This window comes from Aquarana catesbeiana, linkage group LG06 (genome assembly GCF_042186555.1).
Source record: "Aquarana catesbeiana isolate 2022-GZ linkage group LG06, ASM4218655v1, whole genome shotgun sequence".
Classification (NCBI taxonomy): domain Eukaryota; kingdom Metazoa; phylum Chordata; class Amphibia; order Anura; family Ranidae; genus Aquarana; species Aquarana catesbeiana.
Window position 1 is genome coordinate 102,404,174 of NC_133329.1, and position 27,898 is coordinate 102,432,071.

At 42.4% G+C, this 27,898-nt stretch overlaps 1 protein-coding gene across 1 annotated transcript in view; it reads right to left on the bottom strand.

Annotated features, from left to right (window-relative positions):
• LOC141148803 (dynein axonemal assembly factor 8-like) overlaps nucleotides 1-27,898 on the bottom strand; it is a 218,919-nt gene that overhangs the window by 134,244 nt on the left and 56,777 nt on the right. Inside the window, exons 11-20 of the mRNA XM_073636564.1 lie at nucleotides 27,692-27,844; nucleotides 24,034-24,228; nucleotides 20,743-20,853; nucleotides 17,590-17,740; nucleotides 17,212-17,509; nucleotides 16,617-16,702; nucleotides 14,100-14,254; nucleotides 13,849-13,990; nucleotides 10,815-10,946; nucleotides 7,512-7,706 (exon numbers count right to left, since the gene is read on the bottom strand). Coding sequence (XP_073492665.1) covers nucleotides 7,512-7,706; nucleotides 10,815-10,946; nucleotides 13,849-13,990; nucleotides 14,100-14,254; nucleotides 16,617-16,702; nucleotides 17,212-17,509; nucleotides 17,590-17,740; nucleotides 20,743-20,853; nucleotides 24,034-24,228; nucleotides 27,692-27,844 — 1,618 coding nt within the window. The remainder of the gene's footprint in view (nucleotides 1-7,511; nucleotides 7,707-10,814; nucleotides 10,947-13,848; nucleotides 13,991-14,099; nucleotides 14,255-16,616; nucleotides 16,703-17,211; nucleotides 17,510-17,589; nucleotides 17,741-20,742; nucleotides 20,854-24,033; nucleotides 24,229-27,691; nucleotides 27,845-27,898) is intronic.

Genomic DNA, 27,898 nt, shown 5'->3' on the forward strand with positions numbered 1-27,898 from the left:
TTGAGTTACCACCAAACAGAAATATATGGGAAATCTTCCAATAAGGACACATAAGATTAAAATGTGTTCTCATGCACAGTGTTGGCGTCTCTATATCCCACTTAGTAACAAAATAGGTACAAATAAAGCCCATGGGACTTTACTAAGAAAAGCCAGACAGTAATAAAGACCATAAAATCCATTAATTTTATTACATAAACATAAAAACTCATTAAAAAAAAAAAAAAATTATATACAGTGCATCCGTAAATATTCACAGCACTTAACTTTTTCCACATTTTGTTATGTTTCAGCCTTATTCCAAAATGGATTAAATTAATTTTTTCCTCAAAATTCTACAAACAGTTTCCCCATAAAACAACGTGAAAGAAGTTTGTTTGAAATCTTTGCAAATTAAAAAAGAACAAATCACGTGTACATAAGTATTCACAGCCTTTGCTCAATACTTTGTTGAAGCACCTTTGGCACCAATTACAGTCTCAAGTCTTTTTGAATATGATGCTACAAGCTTGGCACACCTATTTTTAGGCAGTTTCTCCCATTCTTCTTTGCAGGACCTTTCAAGCTCTATCAAGTTGGATGGGGAGCATCGGTGCACAACCATTTTTATATCTCTCAAGAGACGCTCAATCGGGTTCAAGTCTGGGCTCTGGCTGAGCCACTCAAGGACATTCACAGAGTTGTCCTGTAGTCACCTCTTTTGTTATTTTTGCTGTGTGGTTAAGGTCATTGTCCGGTTGGAAGATAAACCTTCACCACAGTCTGAGGTCCAGAGCACTCTGGAGCAGGTTTTAATCAAGGATGTCTCTGTACATTGCTGTATTCATCTCAATCCTGGCTAGTCTCCCAATTCCTGCTGCTAAAAAAACATCCCCACAGAATGATGCTGCCACCACCATGCTTAACTGTAGGGATGGTATTGGCCAGGTGATGAGCGGTGCCTGGTTTCCTCCAGACATGACTCTTGCCATTCAGGCCAAAGAGTTCAATTTTTTGTTTCATTGGATCAGAGAATTTCGTTTTTCATGGTCTGAGAGTCCTTTAGGTGCCTTTGGTAAACTCCAGGCGGGCTGTCATGTGCCTTTTACTGAGAAGTGGCTTCCGACTGGCCACTCTACCATACAGGCCTGATAGGTGGAGTGCTGCAGAGATTGTTGTTCTTCTGGAAGGTTCTCCTCTCTCCATATAGAAATGTTGGTGTGACCTTTGGGTTCTTGGTCACCTCCCTGAATAAGGACCCCCCCCCCCATCACTCAGTTTGGCTGGGCGGAACGCTCTAGGAAGAGTCCTGGTGGCTCCAAACTTCTTCTATTTACAGATGAGGGGGGCCACTGTGCTAACTGGAACTGTCAATGCTGCAGACATTTTTCTGTACCCTTCCCCAGATCTGTGTCTCCATACAATCCTGTCTGAGAGGTCTACAGACAATTCCTTGGACTTCATGGTTTGGTTTGTGCTCTGACACGCACTGTTAACTGTGGAACCTTCTATAGACAGGTGTGTGCCTGTCACATACCTGAAGGGATACTGAAATGACGAGGTTGGCCTCTCTTGTATCTCCAGCCCAGGTCCCTGCAGATGTAGAACCGGAAACTTGGAGCAAGAAGTTGTAGCTGGTCGCAGGACCGTAGTCGCAGACAGTTGGAAGGCAGTGTTGAGCCAAGCAGGGAACAGGAGCGAGGTCACAAGGATAGCCGGGTTTGGTAGCAGGAGGGCAGCAAGGTACCAAGGCATCAGGCAGAAGCAAGGTCAAATGGGAAGCTGGGATCAGGAACCAGTAATTAAAGTATAGCAGAGTCCAGAAGCAGGGTCAAGGAAAGCCAAGTTCAGCAACGGCTATCAGGCAGGATAATAGCAGGATTCAGAGGAAAAGCCGAAGACCAGTCAGCACTGATCAGGGCACCCTTTAAATAGGCCGTCTGGCGTCAGTTGGCACTAAGAAGGTGCTTCTTCACTTAATGAGGAACAGAGTTTGGCCCCTTCTCTTCCTGCATGATCCCCTTGATTGGGAGAAAACGTTTTTGTGCTACACCTGGCTGCTGGATGCCCTGGCTATTTGGATGCCTTTGAGCGGTGTTTGATGAAAGTCCTTTCTACGTGATTTAGTCATACCAAGTCATCTGACCAGAGAGTGGAGCAGGAACTATTGCTGAGTTGTTGATATATATCTGCTTTTCATTCATTTCTGGTAAGGAGATTGGATTGACACTGTGGTGTGGTGCGCCTTTCTATACACACTGAAGCTGGTGAAGGGATTTCATCTCTCCCTCCTTCTGTGTGCCAATTTTCAGTTTAGCGCCGCATGTGGACTTTTAATCTATGTACATTGCAAGGATTTTAACTAACTTTATTGCAGATTCCTACCTTTGTTATTCTGAAGAAATCGCTGTTTGTTCCACTGTGCCCCTTTGCTGAGTAAGTCTAATGGAAGTGGTTTCTTGGTTATCAACCGGCTGCTGCAGCTGCATGGCTCCAATGAGGAAAATTACAGGGTCTGCATCCCTTTAGACGTAATTTCCTATTGGGAGTATCTTACCAAAAATTAAATTTTTGTTGCAGGGGATGCTAAAAATCTGACTTGTATCTTAGTGCAAACTTCTGGGAAAATTAGTAAGCCAATCACACAAGCAGGAAATTATGTTTCTGGGGGGTGTTCTGCATACATTCTGTGTACAGAACATCTCCAGGTAGCCATATTGCATTGCATTTTCCATAAGATTACAGATCTGCAGATTGAAAAGCAAAGGTCATTTTTATTAACATTCAATTACAACATGACTTGTGTCATAATTGTATATGCTATATGTTTTTTTTTTAATTTGCAATTTTTTCTCCTATGAAAGTGGAGTTACCCTTTAGCCACAGTTATACTGCAGCAGGTTGGTTCCCCTGGGCGAATCGCCATCATGGTACATTGGCCGCTTTAAGTGCCCTAGGGGGCGCGCTCCTGCGGCGATACGCCGGAACTGGCCCCCCGCGATCAATCCTGACAGAGACAGAACAGAGATCTGTCAATGTATACAGACAGATCTCCATTCTGTCAGGGGAGGAGAGACAGATCTGCTGCTCCTAAAGATTAGGAACAGCGATATGTCTCCTCCCCCAGGCAGTCCCATCCCCCCACAGTTTGAACACACATGAGGGAACAAATTTAAGCCCAAGTGTTACCCCATTCCCTGCCAATGACATTTATATAGTAATCAGTGGCTATTTTTAGCTCTGATCGCTTTATAAGTGTCAGTGGTCCCAAAAAAGAGTTTCAAAAGCGTCCGATCTGTCCGCTGCAATGTCGAAGTCCTGCTAAAAATCGCTGATGGCTGCCACTACTAGTAAAAAGAAAAAATTATAATAACAATGCCAAAAATCTATCCCCTATTTTGTAGACGCTATAACTTTTGCACAAACCAATAAATATACGCTTATTGCGATTTTTTTTACCAAAAATATGTAGAAGAATATATATCGGCCTAAACTGATGAAAACATTTATTTTTTTTATTTTTTTTAAATTTGGGATATTTATTATAGCAAAAAAAAAAAATGTTTCAAAATTGTCGCTCTTTTTTTGTTTATAGAGCAAAAATAAAACCCTAAGAGGTGATCAAATACCAACAAAAGAAAGCTCTATTTGTGGGGAAAAAAAAAGGATGTCAAATTTGTTTGGGAACAGCGTTGCACGACCGCGGAATGGCCTGGTCATTAAGGGGGCAAATCCTTCCGGTTCTTAAGTGGTTAAATAAGATATGGCAAGTTTGCCTAGAATACACAGCACTGATTTTAATGACTGTATCTATATTATTACAATGTCTCCACTGCCCCTTAGTGGATTGCCTTGGTAGTGCAGCAATATATACATTGATAAAAAGGCTGAATATTGTATTATAACTAATCACAGTATTGATCAAAATATAGATCACAAAACCTCCAAGGCTGACTTGCAGCCAAGAAAAAGAAATACAATACAGTTCATCCTTTATGTTTAAAAGGATATTGAGAGATAAAGTGGAGGAAGGAAGTAACAAATCTATTTTCTTGCTGTTTGCTAAGACAATGCAATTTGCAATTTGGGGAACATCGAATCTTAATCAGCCCTGTATTATCTGTATTTTTTAAGCTTTTATTGTCTATAAAATAAGAAGCCAGAAAGAAGACTGTTTATAATTAAAACTGTAAATGGCTGTCTGCTTTTTTAAAAGGCTATATTTAACATGCAGGGACGCCGGTCCATGGATTACAATGGGGGGGGGGGGGGGTTGCGAAGCACGTGATTAGAGCCAGAGGCTCTGATAGGTTTAAAAAAAAGGGTGGGCTCCAGGCGCAGAGCATTCCGCTCAAAGTCCACCCAGTTGTGTGACGATATATCGCCACACAAATCCTCCTCCCGGCCAATCAGGAAGCGGGTCTGAAACCCGTCACCTAATTGGCTGAAAGGGGGGTGCTGGTTAAATACTGTTGGGGGGGGATTTAGGGTTGTGCTGGTCAAGTGCCTCGGGGGGGTGGGGGGTTGTGCTGGTTAAGTGCCGCGGGGAAGGGGGTTGTGTTGGTTAAGTGCCACAGTGGTGGTGGGGGGGGGGGGTTTGGTGCTGGTAAAGTGCTGCTGGGAGGTGAGTGGTGGTTGTTTGCCGCTGCCACTCCAAAAAAAAAGTCCCCCAGCTGAAAATTTACTGATAAGAATTTGCTAAGTGGTTTGTTGGAATATGGCCAGAAGATGGACTGTCTTCTAAAGTCAGTGGGCAGCTTAAGAACTGCATACCTTTCCCTTGCAACCCCTGAATTCTCCTACCAATTGCTGGTAGTCACATTACCAAATGCCAGCGCATGGGTCACATGATCTACCTCGAAGGATTTTGGGGAAGTGACGTTCAATCTGCAATTCTACATCAGCTCTGATTCTCCCCTTCAGTGGAGCCAATATCTTTTTGGCTACCTAAGCGCAGAGAAAAAAATGTCTTAAGGCCGCTGTCAACAAGCTTTTGTTCCATTCAAGCAGCTTTTACATCCCAATACAAGTCAATGGGAATGCAAAACTAACTTGAAGCAGATCAAATGCTGGCCAGCAGGAGGTTTACTGCAATCAAATGCACTTGCCAACAAATACTCTAAAGCCCCGTACACACAAATTCTTTTTTTTTTTTTTTTTTTTGCATGCTAGTCGTATATCAAACATGAAGAGTTTACTAAAGTTACGAAAATTCTCGTACGACAGAAAAAAAAAAAAAAAAAAAACTCGTTCTTGGGAGTCAACTCAGCTATACAGGCCAGGAAGGGAGACATACATCCTGCTGTACATGTGATCCAAGTCCCATGTTTGTGAGTGGAATCCTCTATTGTTTGATTTTGCATGTATATCATTAAAATGGAATTACACTAGGGCAGCCGTGCGCTCTCTTTTCCTTGTATATTTTTCTGATAGGAACTGGAAAGAAAATACATGTATCAACCCATGATGAGGGATTAGATATTTGTCCCTTTCCAGTTCCAAACTCTACATGTTTTGTGGTGAACCGCTTCTTCAGGAATATGGTTCAGAGAAAAATTATTCAAAAACAGACTAAACATGTATGTAAACAATCTTCATATAACAAAACAGAGTAAAAACATTGAAATGAATGGGGTGAACCACTAGGTAACTGCCATAATAGAGAAACATCCCGTAGCTGCAAGTCAACCCAGAACATTGAACCCTCATCGTGGATTGATACATGCATTTTCTTTCCAGTTCCTATCAGAGTTATTCGACTGTCTTAATATGTTATGTGTCTGCTCTTGTCGGTATTTTTAATTGATAATTTTCAATAAACTTCATATATTTTTGTAACCTTTTTTTGTGAGTCTATACCGTATCATGAAAGTCCAAAGTTGTCTCAAATTTTCTGCCTTTCTTTGAAGTGTAGAAGTAAGCAAGCTCATGCAACATATCACTAATCTGTTATCAACAGCCATTTAGTTTTCCGATATGCTTCTCTGAATGAAATAAAATTCACTCAACTACAAACAATGCTTTGTCCATGAAGGGTAAAGAAAAAGATTCACCAGCTGCCCATTCCTTCCTTTCACCCCAAATGCTCCGTTTGGCCACTGGGAGTGAAAAGAAGAGCTACTGTGTAAACTGAAGTCTCTACATTCTCACACCACTTCTATATGACAGCAATGAGGAGCTGAATGGTCGATCACCAACCACTAACGCTGCCACATCGGAGGAAGATGCCACATGTTTTTCCCATACCTGCAAGTACTGGGTATTATTATTTGCTCCTACCAAGGGGATAGGAGAGGGGATGAGCACAAAGATTATGTGTTGCTACTGGGGCTGCCAAAAACAACCAGTTTACTTTGTCTTGCATTAGCAAAGCACAGCTTCATTTTCAAATGAGAAATTAAATCAGCACATTAAAGGCCAACTTCATCTTTTACATGTTTCCTCTGTATTTAGGGTGTAACATGGTACCAAATAGAGCCCCCTCCTCAAGAACACGGTTCCTCACCTCTACAGCAGCTTTCACTTTTGAAATCAGCATGGCTGTGCAGGACTCTATTCACACAACCGTATCATTCATTAACAGAGATCTGTGAATGAATAAACTACAAGACCTGTCTGCCACTGCAGCAGATAGACTTGTAGTTCTCAATGGAACATGAGTACAGTGATTACTCCGCACTCATTGTCTATATTGACAGTTCCTTCAGCTCTCCAATTGAAAGCCCATATCTCGGTACAGTTATGCCGCGTACACACGGTCGGACTTTTCGTCTACAAAAGTCCAACGGACGCTGACGGACTAAAGCTGGCTGGTAATCCGATCGTGTGTGGGCTTCTCCGGACTTTCAACTGACTTTTTCAGCCTCAAATCCGACGGACTTTAGATTTGAAACATGCTTCAAATCTTTCCGACGGACTCGAGTCCGGTCGAAAAATCCGCTCGTCTGTATGCTAGTCTGACGGACAAAAACCCACGCTAGGGCAGCTATTGGCTACTGGCTATCAACTTCCTTATTTTAGTCCGGTGTACGTCATCACGTAAGAATTCGACGGACTTTTGTGTGATCGTGTGTAGGCAAGTCTGTTCGTTAGAAAGTCCGCCGCAAGTCCGTCGAAAGTCCGTCGAAAGTCTGTCGGACAGGCTGTCGGACTTTTGTAGCTGAAAAGTCCGACCGTGTGTACGCGGCATTAGAAATCTGGAGGAAGAGTCCGCAAGAGCCTGGCACTGCATCCACAATCCACTTAACACGGGTGCAATGCTTTGCAGGCCCCTTTGAAAAAATATATAAATGCACATTTTTTTTACTTGAAAAATATGTGCATTTATTCTTTTTTTAACTTTCAATATTTTTATTTTTCAAGTAACAAGACAATGTTATAGATAGTACATTCAATGAACAACATAACCTATAAATGTAAGATTAAGCATAAGTGTCTGAATGTCCTACCATCAGGATATGCAAAGATACAACACCTCAAAACTTTAGAGATCAAAATTGTATTTGAAACACTGTAATCAAAAAAGAGCCTACCTGAGACAACCTCTTGTTTTTTGGCTCGGAGTCTAAAAATCTGCCGCAGGAAGTGGCCTGCTCTCTGCAGGGTCTGTCCACCACTCATAGTCAGGATCACAACTTGTTCAGCTTCAGTGTCAAAGGGAAAAGGTCGCCTAGACAGAATGTCCAAGACTGCACTGCTTGGGTCTGGCACAGCATGTAAGCTTGCACCTGTCACAAACAGAGAAGCATTACATAATTCTTTTACCCAAACCCAATCAGTATAACAGTCATAAAATTTGATTAGTGTATTAATAAATGCAATATGACATATAGCGTAGAGCAAAGTCACCAACTTGGGAATTCACAAATAGATTTAAAGTGATCCTATGATAAGGCTGTGGACATCCTTATCATATTTACATATTCTTTACAAGTAGTAGCCACCAGAGCTAATTTTGGCATTACATTTCAATTTAGTTTTAGTTAATAGTCTTTTGCCTAAAATGGCATTTTAGTTTTAGTTGTACTTTAGTCATCTGCAATTGTTTTAGTTGTATTTGGTCGGCTAAAATTTCCAGTACAATTCAGTTAACTAAAATCATTTTAGTTGACTAAAATCGAATTGGCTTAGTTAAATTGTAATGCATTATTTAACCGCTTCTGGACCACCCTTGATACATATTCTGGGGCACGTATAAATCATGTACCTGTATGTGATTTTATGCACGCAGTGATTGGACAGCACCAATTGTTCACAGGAGAGATGGAGCAACGGTGTGCCGATGTAAACAAGGCAGGCCACTGATCTGTCAGTGAGGAAAAGAGAGATCTAAGCTAAGCTGAAACACGATCTCTCTTTTCCTCCATTGTAACATTCCCCCCCCCCCCACAGTTAGAAGACACCTCCCTAAGACACACTTAACCCCTTGATCGCCCCCTAGTGTTAACCCCTTCCCTGCCAGTGTCATTTATACAGTGATCAGTCTTTTTTTTTTTAGCACTGATCACTGTATTGGTGTCACTGGTCCCCAAAAAGTGTCACTTAGTGTCAGATTTGTCAGCCACAATGTCGCAGTCCCGATAAAAATGGCTGATCGCCGCCATTACTAGTTAAGAAAAAATAATAATAATAAAAAAAAATGCAATAAAATCGAACCCATAGTTTGTAGACGTGATAACTTTTGTGCAAACCAATCAATAAAAGCTTATTGGGATTTTTTTAACAAAAATATGTAGCAAAATACATATTGGCCTACACTGATGAAGAAATTAGATTTTTACAAATTTTTTTATTGGGAATGTTTTATGGCAGAAAGTAATAAATATTGTTTTTTATTCAAAATTGCTGCTCTTTTTTTGTTTATAGCGCAAAAAAATAACGCAGAGGTGATCAAATACCACCAAAAGAAAGCTCTATTTGTGGGGAAAAAAGGACATACATTTTATTTGGTTACAGCGTCACACGACCGCGCAATTGTCAGTTAAAGCAACACAGTGCCATATCGCAAAAAATGGCCTGGTCAGGAAGTGGATAAAACCTTCCAGGGCTGAAGTGGAAGTGGAATTTCCAAACTCTTTATATAATACTAAATTCTAATTTCTAATGTTATTATTTATGGTATTAAGGTTTGAACAAACTACACAGGCACTCTGGATGGTGGTCTGAGGAGGCCAGTAATGCTGCACAGTGCTCTGGACAGTAGTCTGAGGAGGCCTGTAATGCTGCACAGTGCTCTGGATGGTGGTCTGAGGAGGCCTGTAATGCTGCACAGTGCTCTGGGTGGTAGTTTGAGGAGGCCTGTAATGCTGCACAGTGCTCTGGATGGTGGTCTGAGGAGGCCTGTAATGCTGCACAGTGCTCTGGATGGTGGGCTGAGGAGGCCTGTAATGCTGCGCAGTGCTCTGGACGGTGGTCTGAGGAGGCCTGTAATGCTGCACAGTGCTCTGGACGGTGGTCTGAGGAGACCTGTAATGCTGCACAGTGCTCTGGATAGTGGTCTGAGGAGGCCCGTAAAAGTAATGCACACAGTGCTCTGGGCGGTAGTTTGTGGAGGCCTGTAATGCTGCAAAGTGCTAAACACCACACTACTAAGCACACTACAGTGCTTCCTTGCTTGCTGAGAGGGGAAGCACTCACAGGCTCTACAGGCAGAGCTCCAAGGAACCTGGAAGTTCATGTGGGTAAACATCCCTCCCTCACATTTTCGTTCCATCTTTGTTCCTGGATGAAGATGGAATTGATTATCGTCATCTTTTTAGTCATTTGACGAAAATTTGGGTTATTTTTTGTTTAGTTTTTGTTACTAGAAATATGCCGCTGACGAAAATTATGATGAAAATGTTTTCGTCAACTAAATGAACACTGGTAGCCAAAGGAATCGTGTGGTAAATCACTCTCAAAAGATCACAAAAGAACTCTAAAGCCATGGTCCAGTCCACTGCTGAGCAGCTTATACCACTTGGTGTTTGTTTACACGAGCAGGCTGTAAGGCTGCCAAATCTTTGCTGCAAGTGAAAGCAAGCGGAGATAAGCTGAGATTTCAGTGCCTTCCCTGTGAACTTTGAGGACGAATTTCTCCATAGTACTTGCAGCTACCAGAGGTCTGTGATGGCTTGTTTTAAGGCAATTTACTGCTTGTAAACAATATGTAAATATTTGAATATCCATAGCCAAAGATCCTGCTGATATTGATATTTGTTGGTAAATGTGGAAAATTTAGGGACTCTGGCAGTGAGATCTCTGTACACTTGTCATGGCCTTTACTAGGGAGTTTCTCCTGCCTGTTTGACTTTTGCTATATTAGATATATGAAGAATTAGAGCTGGATCCAGAGCTTAGTGGATTTCCAGGGGGACCAGTTCTAACCTTCATGCTCCTGCAGTAAACCAGAAGGGATTGTGTAATGGGTCAGATCTGTGCAACTACCGGTCACTTCAAAAAGGCGTCTGAAATTGGAGACAACTGGTGTCTAATGGGGCTGGCCATGCCAGGGCAAACAAGGAAAATGGAGCAGTTTGGAGCAATATAAGGGATGGGAGGACCAAAGCTGACACCTTTCCTAGTGCCCCATTCTGCCTTAATCCATCTGTAAGAACAATGCAGGCGTATTGCACTGGAGAGTATAGCCCCTTAGGGTTGGTGAAAACACCAACAATTCCATTGTGGGCAGGAACAGAGCCACAGACAATACCCAGGAGATCTCACCACTAGAGTTCCCATATGATAAAACAAGTCAATAAGTGATTTAGGTAACTAGCTCCCTCCTAAAACAGAAATATCAGTTTTGTGCAAACTGAACCTATAAGCACTAGGCTTATAACACATAAGTAAGTTACCGAGTGCCTGTAACAAAGCATCTGAATAGGGTGCTGCATGAAAACACAGCATTGGATCCAGATCGCTGGGACAAGACAGCCTGCACCGGATTACCCCCAGAAGACCCTGCTCAGCCAGATCATTCATTAATCCTGGAGAGAGAGGAGATTGTTATAAGTACACAGGTCAACTACAAGTCACTTCTTTGGACCAAAGCGAACAGTAGTTACATCTTTTCCCGATTATACAATATGTCAAACAAATGCATTGCTGCAAATTACTGTGCAAGAGTGGTGTTGTGGTGTGACCTGCAGTTTTCTATGGTTGCTTATATTTATAGTTTGAGTGAATGCTGGCTAGACACAGAAATATGTTACAGTTCAGCATCGGGAAGATCTTATTTATTCTCTTTATGCAAAGGAAAAGAAATTCTGAAAGACATGGTACTATTGGCTAGTACAGATTTTGCCACACTAAGCGAACTGAATATTTATAAAGGTGAATCTCACTTTAGCTGGCCACAGATGGTTCAAATCTCGGCTGGTTCAGCAGGGACTATCTGGGATTCAAACCATGTATGGGCAGGCCGATTGTACCCAGGTCAATCCATCAACTTGGGTACAACCAGCATGTTGGATTTTTAGGATGCAATTATTGCCAGTGGCTATAGCCGCTACCAATAATCACTGTTCACCTGGCAGGGAAGGATACAGATCAGCACTTGCAGCCATTGGCTATAAGTGTTGATCGAATGCTGGTTTTCCAGCATGACCATTTGACAGCGGCCATTTGTTAGACCGGCTTTTGTAGAACAGAAAGCAGTACAAATGGACTGAAGGTCATCCGATTCCTTCTAAACCAGGCAATTTTTGGTCCATGTATACCCTTGCTTTAGACATGACTGTACTATGTAGGTGTTACTATGCTCTGTACATACATTTTTGTACTCTATTGTACAATAATCTGATCTTTATAAAAAAAAAAAATAAGAAAAAAAATGCAGAAAAAGCACAAGCTGGTAGTACACATTTAGGCTTGATTCACACTAATGCGTTTTTTGATGCTTTTTGCATTTTGCAGAAATGCATTAAATTTTTTTTTAACATAGGTTGCTATTGAACACGTTCACTTGAATGCATTTTTGTGCCTCTGCATTTTTGGAAAGGGTTGGGGACTTTTTTTCTAGCAAAATACAGCGTTTTGCATGTAACAGACTTCAATGAACCAGCATTATAAACGCACATATTGCGTTTTTACTGGGATTTTGTGGTGGTTTGCATTTTGTGGGTTTATTTTTTACATTCACCATATATAGTTGGTTGCTAAGGAGCGGGCCAGCAAGCCGGCCGCTGCGTCCTTAACAACCAATGAGTCATCCCGCTGACAGCTGAATGTCAGAAAAAAAATTGCCGGCTAAAAATAATTCACAATAAAAACGGTGTGGGGTCTGCCCCCTGACCCCCCCCCCCCCCCCCCCCACTCCCAAGGACCATACCAGACCATTCGGTCTGGTGTGGATTTGGAGGGGAAACCACCACGCCATAATTAAACAAAAGAATGGCGTGGGTCCCGTCCCCCCCCAATATCCATATTAGACCGTTATCCGAGCATGCAGCCCGGCAGGTCAGGAAAGGGAGGGGAGGAGTGAGCGCCCCCCATCCTGAACCATACCAGACCACATGCCCGATACCCATTCACATGGGGGGGTGGGATCTGGGGGCCAGATTCCGATAAGCCCCTTCGCCTCTTCCCGGTTGTTTGGGAAGAGGCCCTTGTCCCTATCATCAAGTGCAGAGCCTGGTATGGTTTGGGGGGGGGGGGGGCGCTCGCTTGTCCCCTTCCTTTCCTGACCTGCATGCTCGGATAAGGGTTCGGTATGGATTTTGGGGGGGACCCCAGGCAATTTAAAAAAAAAATTTGACGTGGGGGTGTCCCTTAAAAAATACCCCACGCTATTTTCGTGAATTTTTTAGCTGGCAATTTTTTTTTTTTTTTTTTACATTCAGCTGTCAGCGGAGAAGCTAATGACTTATGGGTTGCTAAGGACGCGGCAGCCAGCTTCCCGACCTGCTCCTTAGCAACCAGCTATATACAGTGAATGTAAAAAATAAAAAAACACACAAATCACAGTAAAATCGCAGAAATGCTCAAAAGCAACATGCATAGAGGTGAATCGAGCCTTAAGGTGGACTCTCAGACTTTTTTCAGTTTAAGAGACAGAGTAATTTTAAGCACTGCATATGCAAGATGAAAACCCATAAAAGGAAACATGAAAGATAAAAAAAAGAAGTTAAAATAAATCAAAACCCTATCTGAATGACATTTGCTAAAGCCCCGCGTATCATAAACAGACATTTATTTAAATAAAATGCAAGTTTATCACTAACTTCCTGTCTTCATTAAGGATTAGCTCAGGCGTGTTCGCAACCCACACGTGAGGAGCCCGCCAGGAAGTTGGCACTGCACAGCACTAATCACAGGCAGTGAGACATTTTCCCGAACCGCAGCTGCAGACATAGAGAAATGTTTCACTGCCTGTGATTAGCGATGTGCAGTGCCGACTTCCTGGCGGGCTCCTCACGTGTGGGTTGCGAACACGCCTGAGCTCATCCTTTGTCCACTAGCGATGGCTGCATGGCATTTCTGCATAGCTGGTTTCATGATGTTGACAACAATTGACTGTATATACCTAATGGGGTTGATTTACTAAAACTGGACAGTGCAAAATCTTGTGCAGCCCTGTAGGGAAACCAATCAGCTTCCAGTTTTTTCGTTTTGTCAAAGCTTAATAGAACAAGCTGAAGTTAGAAATTGATTGGCTACCATGCACAGCTGCACCAGATTCTGAGTGCTCCAGTTTTCGTAAATCAACCCCAATGTGTGTTAAAAATGGCCACTTGTCATCTCCATTGAAAGCCCACATTACAAGGGGACAACACAGAAGAACAATCAAACTTTTGAAATCACATTAGCATAATTATGAGATTTTAGTGATTAGGTTTAGATATAATTGAATGCATATAAAAAATAAATAAATCATTCACATGGACTGACCTTGAACAAGGGCTGGTATGTGATGTCCAGCATTCTCCCGTCTAAGGAGGAGGAGCAAGCAGTGAAGACGTGGTTTTGGGAGGGCGGTATAAAGTTCTCCCTCTAGTTGGGGTGAAGGTTTATCAGGGCAGAAGATTGACACCTGTAATATAGTAATAATCAGGATTGGTCATCAACTTTGATCAGTTTTGTTGTTACATGCTTGTGAAAATAACTAGCGTTACAGATAATATTCTTGTTCGATACTACACCTGACTTGAAGACATGTTCATCATTGCAGCACGCTTAGAAGAGAAACGAAGGTTCTGGAGGCCGTGAATACTGAATCCTCGCTGGCAGCATGTGTGAATTATATCTCCGTAAGCATATGGAGGTATGGCAGGGGAGACTGCAAGAAATATGTCTCCTGGAGGAGCCAAGAAATAAATGAATATATTTAATGCCCATACACCTGACATTGGAGGGCCAATCTGACTGACCACCAATCAATCCTTAAAAGTCTATCCTGTTTTACTATCAGCTAATGTAGGTCGTGGTTTTATTTCTTTATATAGCTACACATTCCAAAAAACTTAACAAGGAACACAAACCAATTACATTAGTTCATGTGCTACAGCAGCATACAGTCTGGTGTTCTTGACATAGTCATATACATGCAGATGCAAATACATATACAGTTAGATCCATATATATTTGGACACAGGCACAATTTTATTTTTTTTTTCAGGTATTTACCAAAACATATTGAAGGTATAACTATATAATGAATATGGGATAAAGGTGCGCACTCAGGTTTAATTTGAGGGTATGTACATCCAAATCGGAGAAAGGGTTTAGGAATTACAGCTCTTAAGAATAGTCCCCCCCTCCTATTTTAAGGGACCAAAAGTAATTGGAAAATTGAATCAAAAGCGGTTTCATGGCCAGGTGTGGGCTACTCCTTCGTTATTTCTTCATCATTTAAGCAGGTAAAAGGTCTGTAGTTGATTCTAAGTGTGGTGTTCGTATTTGGAATCTATTGCTGTGAACCTACATCAAGCGTTCAAAGGAGCTGTCCATGTAAGTGAAACAGGCCATTGTAAGGCTTTGAAAATGAAACAAATCCATCAGAGAGATAGCAGCAACATTAGAAGTGGCCAAATCAACAGTTTGGTACATTCTGAGGAAAGAAGAACATACTGGTGAGGTCAGCAACATAAAAAGGCTTGGACGTCCATGGAAGACATCAGTGGTGGATGATCGCAGGATACTCTCTATGGTAAAGAAAAACCCATTCACAACATCCAGACAAGTGAAGGACTATCTCCAGTAGGAGAGTACTTGATATTTATGTTCAACCCCTTGAGAATTAAAGCTGAAAGTCTGCACTTCAAATTCATTTGGATTGTTTTGTTTTAACTTTATTCTGGTGGCATACAAAGCAAAAAGTATGAAATTTGTGCCTGTGTCCAAATATATATGGACCGAACTGTACTTTGCAGTGTGCTGTTTCCTTCCTCTGACCTGTCACTGCTAAGTTCTGCACTGATGCAGCGTGTGGCAGAGGAGAACCAGTTTGCGGTAGAGAACATAGGCATCCGACGGTCTTGGAAGTGTTGAATGCCGAAGAGGCCTTCCAAAGATGTAGCACTGGAACAAATAGGAGGTCGGAGAAACTGCAGGGTCTCTCTTAAAACATCTCTATATCACCATATTGTAAAACTAAAGGGGGGGGTGGATGTGTATTTCTGAAGTGTAGTTTATGAATGGCTTTTCAGACAACACACTCAGGTGACCATTGCACGATAAATGGCTGTGATGTGAATTGCAGCTCAGATCACAGCCATGATGTACAGAGCCAATCAGAGTGGCTCTCTACCTTGTAATTGCTGTAAACCAAATAATGGTAGTAGTGGTTAAAAACATTCAGCCCATTAACAATAGAGGAAGCTTCCCTTCCTCCATTGTGAACAGGCTGAAAGTTTGAAAACACAGCAGGAAGGAGGATCAGCAGATCGAAAGTGAAGGTGTCTTAAAGTGCCACCGATCACCAATGATGATCGGATTGTTTCTTTATATAAAAAGATATGTTGCTGTAGCTCAGAGTTCAGTATCCATTCCCTAAACAACCTAGTTTACCGGAGTGCAACGAGCCAGACCACCACCCATCTGCTACAGTGGAGCCCTAATGAGTGGTTTACCTGGAGCGGACCATGTATTTTCCAAATGTATCCATCTCCATGGACAGCTTGAGAAGAATAAGTTAATGCCATTGCCTAGGTTCTGCTCTCTGCATACATGTCATACTGAAGTCAAGGTGCCCTAATTCAGGACATTTACTGGTTACATCATTATCAAAGAAACACCCATGATAAAGGAATCCCTGAGCACTATGGGTTTTCTTAAGAAAAGCACAAAAAATGGCTTCGGGCAGTTGTTTTAATCATGATGTCTCTAGCTGAATCCTTAGACTGAGCTATTTCAAAGGAAGGGATGGGGTATTTGTAGACTGAAGCTTGAGTTATTGAGATCCATTAACAAGGCACTTTTTGCAACACATGAAAAAACACACCAAATGAATAATGAGACAACAATATTTACTTGCACTATTTCTTATTAACCTGACTAAAAAATAAATATATATTTTTAACCCTTAGCACAAAGACAATATACACAAAACCCACATACGGTCCCTTTAAATTGACCTACTTCATACCATAGTCACGACCTTCACCATGGTCTAGTAGGTGAAAGGCACACCCTGTACTGAAAACTCCTGTAACACTTACCCTGAGTTGTGGCAGTCAACAAAGCAGCAGGACGGCACAAATGGGATTCCTGGGAAATGCAGTCTTTTTCTGCGGGGCTCAGAGATCTAAGAAATTAAATCAGAATAACAATGGTTACACACAGGGGCGTTGCTAGGTCTACAAAAGATCTGGGGCTAGAGCCCATAGCAGAGTAGTAAAGAAAGTCATACGCATGGGTGGGCATACACATGTATATACAGTAATATACGTGTGTGTGTGTGTGTGTATATACCCCCAGAGAGCCCCCCCTTACATCAGGACCCCCAGAGAGCCCCCCCTTACATCAGGGTCCCCAGAGAGCCCACCCTTACATCAGGGTCCGCAGAGAGCCCCCCACTTACATTAGGGTCCCCAGAGAGCCTCCCCCTTAAAATCAGGTTCCCAGAGAGCCCCCCACTTATATCAGGGTCCCCAGAGAGCCTCCCCCCCCCTTGGGGACCCCTGCAGAGACTCAGGGCTATGGGCCCCAGATTCGGGGCTATAGCCCCAAAAGCCACCCCCTAGCAACACCACTGGTTACACAAACAACAACACAGCCACAAAGGGCTTCTGTAAATCTAAAGACTTGTATTACCTCCCTCTAGGTGGGTTCTGAATGCCAATCTTCATACAGTCATTACTTCGTATTCTCCCCCCAAACCACAGGCTCAGGTCTCTCAAAATACATCCAGAGGTGCGAGAATAATGCAGCAGAGGCTTCTCTTTTGTCTGACCATAAACTGCACTCAGCGAATTCTGGTCTGTCAGTCGGGCAAGCATGGGATCACAAGGGCCTGATATGTTCCCCCATAGCTCCAGTGCATGAGACCCACGCAGGGCCAAAGCCAAGAAAGGAGGGTACTGCGTGTCTCCAATGGCATTAGAATTCAGGCCTGGAAACAAAGAAAATGTACTCTTCATTATAAATTAATCTGATCAAGCTTCTAGTATGATAATCACGGCCATTACATACCTTTACCAAAGTCAGACTGGAGAGTAGAGGATTGTGGGTAGAGCAGTCTTAGACCACACACTTCCAGCCCCGCTGTAAGGATAAGGTGGAGGGTGTGGTGAAATGCAATGGGGCAACGCAGTAGAGTGTCAAACAATACGACAGGCACCACCTGAGCAGAGAAGATGGATTTAAAAGTAAAAAAAATTAAAGGGTAAATTAACCTTAACAAGGAACTTCTCTTTATTTAGTCCGATAAAGCTGAAATCTGGGTGAAATAAAAAAAAAAATTACCCTTGCAGCTAGGTACCTCCTGCCCTGCACGGGTTAAATGCTTTTTTATGTCTATGTTCTTTCACGCAGGCAGCCTGAGGGGGCAGTAAAAACAGGTTTTTGAGCCTCGGTTTTACCGCCCCCTGATCAGACACCCAAATCCTAACATTACAGCCTGCCATGGCTGCTCACATGACGCGCTCGCGATGCTTTGCTTCACAGCCATGGCATTTTTAACTCAGGCTGCAGAGTTTGACAGGTGGCACCGCCTGTCAAACTCACTCATTGAGGTTGATGGGGCTGCGCCACAACTGTGTGCAATGCAAGCAACTGCCGAGCGGTAGTGCGGCATTTACAGGGTTAAATCAGGCAGTGAGGATGTGATATAATGCCTTCACACCACCAGTCAAATGCCCTGCAGGTTCTGCATTGTATGGGACAACTCCAGAGAGCCTGCAACAAACAGAGCGGTGAAGAGAAGCAGCTCCGGGGAACTGGTTATGTAGCTGGGAGGAAGCCTGTGGAAATGAGGAATATGATAAGTAAAACTGCTTCTTATGCTCCGTCTAGACAAAAATTAGCATTTAACCCTTGCATTGTAGAGGAGCGCCACAGCAAGGGTTACCTTTTGTTCTACCCAGAGTTCAGCTATACCATTGAAAGCGTTTAAAGAATTTGTTATATTTGTTCAAAAGAACCTATTAATCTTGCCAGAAATGTGAGCTAGTAACTTCTGTCTGTGCTGCAGTTTTATCATTTACACTGTGCCCAGTTACAGTGAGGAAAAAAGGTATTTGATCCCCTGCTGATTTTGTACATTTGCCCACTGACAAAGAAATGATCAGTCCAGAATTTTAATGGTAGGTTTATTTTAACAGTGAGAGACAGAGTAACAAAAATATCCAGAAAAACGCATTTCAAAAAAGATATAAATTGATTTATATTTTAATGAGTGAAATAATGTATTTGATCCCCTATCAATCAGCAAGATTTCTGGCTCCCGGGTGTCTTCTTTACAGGTAATGAGCTGAGATTAGGAGCACTTCTTTAAAGGCAGTGCCCCTAATCTCAGTTTGTTACCTGTATAAAAGACACCCGTCCACAGAATCAATCAGATTCCAATCTCTCCACTATGGCCAAGACAAAAGAACTGTCCAAGGATGTCAGGGACAAGAGATTGTAGACGCACACAAGGCTGGAATGGGCCACAAGACCATCACCAAGTGCTTGGGGAGAGGGTGACAATAGTTGGTGCGATTATTCGCAAATGGAAGAAACACAAAATAACTATCCATCTCCCTCGGTCTGGGGCTCCATGCAAGATCTCACCTCGTGGAGTTTCAATGATCATGAGAACAGTGAGGAATCAGCCCAGAACTACACGGGAGAATCTTGTCAATGATCTCAAGGCAGCTGGGACAATAGTCAAGAAAACAATTGGTAACACACTACGCCAAGAAGGACAAGAAAGCACATGTACAGGCTCGTCTGAAGTTTGCTAATGAACATCTAAATGATTCAGAGGAGAATTGGGTGAAAGTGTTGTGGTCAGATGAGACCAAAATCAAGCTCTTTGGCATCAACTTAACTCGCCTTGTTTGGAGGAGGAGGAATGCTGCCTATGACCTCAAGAAATTCATCCCCACCGTCAAACATGGAAGTGGAAACTTTATGCTTTGGACGGTTTTTCTGCTAAGGGGACATGACAACCTCAAAGAATAAAAGGGACGATGGATGGGGCCATGTACCGTCAAATCTTGGGTGAGAACCTCCTTCCCTCAGCCAGGGTATTGAAAATGGGTCGTGGATGGGTATTCCAGCATGACAATGCCCCAAAACACATGGCCAAGGCAACAAAGGAGTAGCTCAAGAAGAACCACATTAAGGTCCTGGAGTGGCCCTAGCCAGTCTCCAGACCTTAATCCCATAGAAAATATGTGCAGGGAGCTGAAGATTCGAGTTACCAAACGCCAGCCTCGAAACCTTAATGACTTGGAGAGGATCTGCAAAAAGGAGTGGGACAAAATCCCTCCTGAGATGTGTGCAAACCTGGTGGTCAACTACAAGAAACATCTGACCACTGTGATTGCCAACATATTTTGCGAAGGGGTCAAATCCTTATTTCACTCATTAAAATGTAAATCAATTTATAACTTTTTGGAAATCCGTTTTTCTGGATATTTTTGTTGTTATTCTGTCTCTCACTGTTAAAATAAACTTACCATTAAAATTATAGACTGAACATTTATTTGTCAGTGGGCAAACGTACAAAATCAGCAGGGGATCAAATCCTTTTTTCCCCTCACTGTATCTGAGGATTACAGGACCTTTCTTGCTTCTACAGTAAGATGAGGGAGCATTGTCATCCTAGGACAGGATGCATGTTACTGGCAGTATCAGTAGGCAAAAATAAAGAAAGAAATGAAAAAATGAAAAAAAAAAAAACTAAACTAAATGTAGCCATCACATCTAAGGATCTAAGGACTTGGCTGCATTTTACAACATTTTTGTTGCTGGGATTAGATACGTCACCCACTTAAAATATATAGATGCCCACATGTCCCACACATGCGCCCATGGGAAGCGGAGCTTTCTGTGCTGAAAGCGCACTCACTTTGCACCCCCTGCACATTGACCAAGTAGTCAAAGACAGCTCTCAGTCAGTATGGGAGTTGACAGGATCGGATCCCGATCTTGTGACCACTGTGACAGCCAATCACAGTGGTCACATGATTGCTGATCTTTTCCACCCCCGAGCTTACAGACCTTATTAAAGCGATGCCAGGGATGGGTGGGAAGAGGGTTACCAACTGGTTGGTTGCTAAGGGCAACACAGATACATTTCTTTTATCTTTGTACACAAGACCCAGTGACAGTTTCAGTCCATGAGAGATGCATCACCTCCATGTCATTGTCTGTTGAAATGTTAGGAGAAAGAGGACACAGCTTCTCTTCAGTCTCCAGTGTCTGCCAGAAGAATCCAGAGGATGAGGAGAACACTTTATACACCGCCTAAAAAGAAAACAGATTTTTCTATAAAACAACTGAACTGCAAACACAAAATCAGTGATAGCAGCAAATGTACTACAATCGCATCACTAACGATGCCTCTATGAGCTAAAATATTGTTGCTGAATTTAAGGGGACGTGAAGGCAACTCTTTTATCATATATCTGGAACTAAATCTTGGCCCATGCTTGGGAAATGTTTCCTATAGGCTGTAGAGGTGACAGTCAAATAAAAATGGAAGTGATCAGTAAAACAAGGGTATCTATATATCATTTTATTAAGGAGTCAGGCCTAGAGGACATCGCATGCCTACTGAACAAATTAGACATATCTAGGGTGGAACTGTTCAGCTGATATCAATTGTCACACGATCTACAATGCCTAGCTAAAACAGGTCAAGGATACTTCTGTTATGATGGCATTTGAATGTTTGTGTGAGCGCTATGAGGGTTATAGGGTAGGCTCTATATACCCATTTCGTTGATTCCCCCATATGCTGCCTCAGCTTTAGATGTGGGAACAGGACTTGGATACTCTTGTAGAACAAAGGGACTGGTCCAAGTTGTTTGACAGAATGTAAAAGGGTATTTTAAATTTGTCTCTGGGGAAGCAAATTTTAAAGTCTTCCCTAGATGAGATTTGCTACTATCTAGAGTTGCAAAATGTCTCCTAACCCCTTTCCCGACAGCTTTCCATGGTGTGACCAAAGATGAGAACTGTTTCCTGTGTGGAGGCAATGCAAGGTGCAGCGATTTTGGACATGTGTCTTTGGACTCCTCCTAGGTCACAAGCATAAATATACTGAAAACGGCTTAGGCTGCCTTACAGAATAAACCTAATCCAGATATCCCAAAGCCCTCACACTCATATTCTTTGCTCTCCTACCCACTAAAATAGCCATTGCTAAGACATGGAAAACCTCCATGATAAGCTTGGAATTTTTAAAGTATAAATGATCTTGGATTATGATCCACAAAAAATAGCTAACATAGCTAAATATAAAAACAAACAATCTTAGGAGGACACGAGAACTCTGGACAAAATATATCCAACTTGACCTTGGAGTTTTGTAGGTGCTATGGGCTCTTTTTGGGGTAGGGGGCTGACTTGCTGCTTTAGGGGCTGACCAGGCACAGGGGCTGAATGATGGCATATTTTACATCTCTTGTCTTTAAGTCTTCTTACTTTTACAACGCTTGCTGTTCTTTCCATCTCTTCTCCTCTCTCTCCCCGTTACAAATTCAGTTACTTTGTGCAGTGTTAAAGTGCAAAGAAAGACCGGGAGAAAATGAAAGTGCCCATGCCAGAAGTGGGCACTGACAGCACAGCTCTGGAGGGCAATGTTTGTCAACGAGGTCTGTCATAATGTGCTAATATGAGGTGCATACTGGCACATTATGCCATATCGCTCTTAGGGGCCTATTTAATTTAAAGAAAAAAACTGAGCTTAACTCCAATTTAAACTTGCAATAAGTGGAATGTTTAGTTTTAGGAATGTTCATTTGATTTTCTAATTGTTAGTGGGGTCACATTGGCATTAATTTTCAACTGTGGTAATGAGAAAGTTCGAAGGAGCAGGGTATAGTTACATAGACAGTCAGGTTGAAAAAAGACACAAGTCCATCTAGTTTAGGGTGGGAATTTTTTCTTGAATTAATTTCATTGCATGTGATTTTCATTCATAAAAAGTCCATTTATTCCAGAAACACATTTTAAATTATTAACATTCGTTAAGAATTTTTGCAAGAATGTTTGTATAAATTTTCCCACAAATGTTCGTTCAAAAATCTACTAGTGTATGGTCAACATTCGAACTTTCAGTCATAGAACATCACCTTGTTACATAATTACAAAGTGAGGTTGAAAAAGGACACAAGTCCATCTAGTTCAACCAAAAGAGGAGAAACAAAAAAAAGAAAACCTCCTATACACAATCCTATATGCACAGTTGATCCAGAGAAAGTTAAAAAAAAAATAAAAAAACAGCGGAAGCTCCCCAGGAGGCAATCAGATATTTCCTGAATCAACAATTCCTGGCATTATTACCTCTAAATGTAGGTATCTAGTTATATTTTGTGCATATAGGAATGCATCTGGCTCTTTTTTTTAAAAAGACAATCTACTGATCTGGACAGAACTAGTTCTTGATGGAGTCTATTCCTCATTTTCCATACTCTCACTGTGAAGAAGCTTTTGCATACATGGAGGTTAAATCTTTATTCCTCCAGGCCTTAAGAGTTCCCCCTTGTCTTCTGTGATGACCTGAAAGTGAATAACTCAACACCAAGTTCACTATATGAACCACTTATGTATTTGTACATGTTGCTCATATCCCTCCTTAATCATCTCAAGAGAGAATAAATTCAGTTCCTCTGATCTTTCCTCATAGCTGAGCTCCTCCATGCCTCTTATCAGTTTGGTTTCCCTTCTCTGCACTTTCTCCAGTTCCCCAACATCCTTTTTGAGAACTGTCCAAAACTGAACTGCATATTCCAGATGAGGTCATACTGATGACTTGTACAGGGCCAACATTATTCACCTTTCTCTGGAGTCTATACCATCTCTAAAACCAGAAGGAATTTTGCTAGCTTTAGAAACTGCAGCTTGGCATTGCATGCTATTTTTAAGCCTATGATCTACCATTGACTCCCCTAGTTGTTCTCCTCCTAAAATGTATGATGCATGCATGATTTTAACCGCCAAGGGCATAACCTTGCTGCTGTGATTCACAATGTTACAACTTGTGGCATTAATATCAAGAAGACAATGTATGACTGTACAGTATATTCAGATTTTTTGTACAGTATTGGTCCTTATTGGTTAATTGCAACCATGCGAAATGGGTATGTCAGTTTAATATTACACTGCCTTTTTGTATTTATTAGTCATGGTATTGATATGATGCATTGAATACAAGCACTGTATAATTTGTAGTGCTTGCTTTGAAATTAATAAAAATCATTGAAAGAAAACAATGGCAGTGATCCTGCTACTTCTGATACCACTACAGGACTAGTAGTGGAAACCTCCAGTGGCATCAGGACCCCTCCCTTCACCCCTATAAGTTGATAAAAAGTACAGGATCTCCTTTAGTCATGCCTGTAAAGTGCCTCCAGAGCAATTCTTCTCAGTGTGAAGTGACTACATCCCATGTCACCACCTCTAGCTTCTGCAATTCCTTACCTCCGGGTCAGGATTGAGTACTGTGATGCTACTCAGTCTCACAGACGGAACATTCACGTTCAATGTGAAGAGCTGACCCTGCAGCTGATGACTAAGTTCCTCTCTCCAACAGGTGACGCTCTGCAGGGTGGTGTGCGACAGGTACAGTGACATCTGCTGGTAGAAACTGGAGGTTCCTCGCAGGCGTTCTTTGCCCTGGATCAAAATAACAGGCATTAATAAAGAAACCCCATACAACTGCAGTAACAGGAAAGTGGAGGTAAGGCTATGAAAACAGAAGCTATCCTTTTCTGAGACTACAACTGGGCTCTACCAGATATCTGTACTGAAAATGCAAGATGCCATTGCTGACCACTGAAATTTTTATTTACCTGGCTGCCCTAGCTTTGACACCTTCTGAATCTCTGACTGTTTGCTGCACGCTTGCTCTTATTTAGATCTGCTTGTTTCAGATTAGTATCTCAATGGAAGGTTACATTTCTTTTAGCACAGGTTTTTTTTAAAGTTATAATCCTGCCTTAGAGAAGTCACCTCTTTTGTGTACCCCTCTGATCCTTTAGTATTAAGGATGTCGATATATTGTATACTTTTCTTGTACAATTTTCCCTTAGATTTAGACCCCTTTCACACGGAGGCAGTTTCCAGGCGTTTTGGCACTAGAAATAGCGCCTGTAAAGCGCCTGAAAACTGCCTCCCATTATTTGCAATGGGTGCTTTCACACCCAGGTGGTGCCCTTGCGGGACATTAGAAAAAGTCCTTCAAGCAGCATCTTTGGGGCGTTTTGGGAGCGCTGTATACATCGCTCCCAAAACGTCCCTGCCCATTTCAATAAATGGGCAGCGCTTTCCGAAGCGTCTAATAAAGCAATTCGGAATTCGGAAGGGGGAGGGGCCAGGACGGAGCGATCAGCACAGAGCTGGGTTGTGGAGCTCTCACACCCCGCAGCACGCCGCACAGCCGTTTTTTCCTATGTTATGTTTGGTGCACATGAGCACCTTATAAATGTGAGTACCCCATGTGGGGATTGGATGTGATTTTAATAAAAGTATCCTACGGTATTATACTATATTAGCCTTTTTCTTTTATATGGTCTGATGTGAGTGGAGCCATAAAGAATCTAGTGTGGGAATCAGCTGTACCTAATACTGAGCCCAGGGGTGGCTCCAAAAGCGTGTATTGACACAATTAAAACCTGTGTCACACGCTCCAAGGTGAGCGCAATCACATTGGGGGTCACCAAGGCACTTCACAGCATGTTTTTCTTTGGGCACGTTTGATTCAAAACCGGAACTTTTTCTTTGAACCATCACCATTACATTGACTTTTATTTGAACTTGGTCACTTTATGTTACTGGATTGGAAGATTCTTTCACGGATGTGATTTGAACACTTTTATTAGGGCGATTATAGTTTCAATTCGCCCATGCATGTGATTGATTTACTCTGTTTGTGTTTTACGAATATATATATTGTTTTATTTAATTTTTTTTCTTTTTCATTTTAATCACAGTGGATCTACATATGTGTAACATTTTTTAGCATATACACCTTATTAGGAATGATTATATTTTAATCACTGTGGATTGTATATTTATCTTATTACGTTTTTCTATGCACATTGCACTTTGTGTTTTATTGCACTAGTTATTTTTTAGTGTGTTTGGTCATAGGATTCACACAGCAGGTGATCTTAGTAAGTGATCAGAGCTTTAGGACTCACACAGCAGGTGATCTTAGTAAGTGATCAGAGCTTTAGGCTCTATTTGATTTGCACGCTTTATTATCTATGATTTGTACTTAGATTTACAGTTATTCAGTTACACCCCTAGGCGCGGCGCATTTTTTTCATATATCATTTATCGCACGGTCATGAATACGTGATCTGCACCTGCAGCCGGGTAGCTGTTTGGTTGAATTTCCATTAAGGCACTGGATAATTGTGGCTCGCAGGATTTTTTTCCATAATTCTACATTTCTTTTAGCACAGGTTTTTTTTAAAGTTATAATCCTGCCTTAGAGAAGTCACCTCTTTTGTGTACCCCTCTGATCCTTTAGTATTAAGGATGTCGATATATTGTATACTTTTCTTGTACAATTTTCCCTTAGATTTAGACCCCTTTCACACCGAGGCAGTTTCCAGGCGTTTTGGCACTAGAAATAGCGCCTGTAAAGCGGGAGAGTGACTGAAGTGGAGAATGGAGTATCAACTTTAGAGGATGAACTCCCCCCAGTAGTAAAAAAAAGCAGCAGAAACGGAAAAACAGATAGTACTGTGGCAACAAAAAATGGATGATTTGGAAAATCGCATGCAAAGAAATAATATAAGAATTGTGGGTATGCCAGAGAAAGTAGAAGGATTGAATGTGGGACAATTTGTGGAGAGATGGATAAAAAGGATCTTTCCGGATGCAGAGTTTTCTATGGCATTTGGAATGGAGAGAGCTCATAGAGTTCCAGCGAGATCACCACAACCAGGTGCACAGGCAAAACCATTATTAGCAAGACTGCTAAATTGTAAGGATCGAGATCTGGTATTGCAGAAGGCAAGACAAAAGGGAAACATACAGTTTGAGAGTAACAAATTATCTATATTCCCAGCAGTGGCGTCGGCAGGGGGGTGGCTGATGGTGGCTGAAGCCCCGAGTGGGTCCCCAAAAAGCCCCGGGTCTCGGGCATGCACGGTTCTATTATTAGCCCTGAGCCCAAGAGCCGCCGCCCAGCGGGGACAGATCTGTCCCGAGTGCGGCCGAGTGACATAGCAGGTCCCGCCTTCTGGAGCCTGCAGCGCCTATGATGGACGTTGCACTGGTCCAATGCAGGGACAGCGGGACGTGCGATGTCCATCATAGGCGCTGCAGGAGGCGGGAATTACATTGCAGCCGCCGCGCCACTGTGACAAGATCCCCTCTCGGTGCTTGGGTGGGCAGCTCTCCTCTCCTCTCCTCTCATGTGTCATGGCTCTGGCTGCCTGGAGTGCCTGGCCCTGATGTCTACTCTACGGGCCCGCCGCACACTAAGGCTGAGCTGCAGGAGGAGGTGGTCACATCACCTGAAGTCAGGTAGGTCAGTGTATCATGTCAGTGTGGGTCAGTGTATGTCAGTGTGGGTCAGGTAGGTCAGTGTGGGTCAGTGTATGTCAGTGTGGGTCAGTGTATGTCAGTGTGGGTCAGTGTATGTCAGGTAGGTGAGTGTAATGGTCAGTGTATGTCAGGTAGGTCAGGTAGGTTAGTGTAGCGTCTCACACACACCACCACCCCCCCCCCCCCCCCCCCGGCGCTGGGCTCGGACTTCGGGCCGAAGCCTGTTTTTTTTGCCACTTAGCAACACCCCTGATTCCCAGACTTTTTGTTGGAGCTACAGAAGCGACGTGCAACATCTAATGAAATTAAGCGAAAACTCCAGGAACAAGAAATTGAATACTCAATGACGTATCTGGCTCGATTAAGAGTGGTGGGCGATGGAAAGACTTTTTTTTTCAACACCCCAGATCAAGCCCAAGAGTGGATGAGGATAAGTACCAAATAAATGGATCGATAAGTATGAACTGTAGAGATAAGAAGTGACTAAGATTTGATTGTTGGAAAATAGAGACAGAAGTTAACGAGAAATGCTATGTGCTGGACTAATGGTGATTATATAATAGATTAATATTTTTACCTTGTGTTTTCGTATTTTGGGACTTGGGTGAGCGCCTACATGCCTGGGTGACACACAAGCGTAAAGTGCCAGTCCTTCCTCCCGCCACACTTGTTGAAGCCCCAACACCTGGAAAGGGGCTTCTGCCTCGCCTTGAGGATTTAATGGTGACACCTGAATAGAAGAGAACCAGAAATTACTAAAAAATATGACAACCAGAGCTGGATT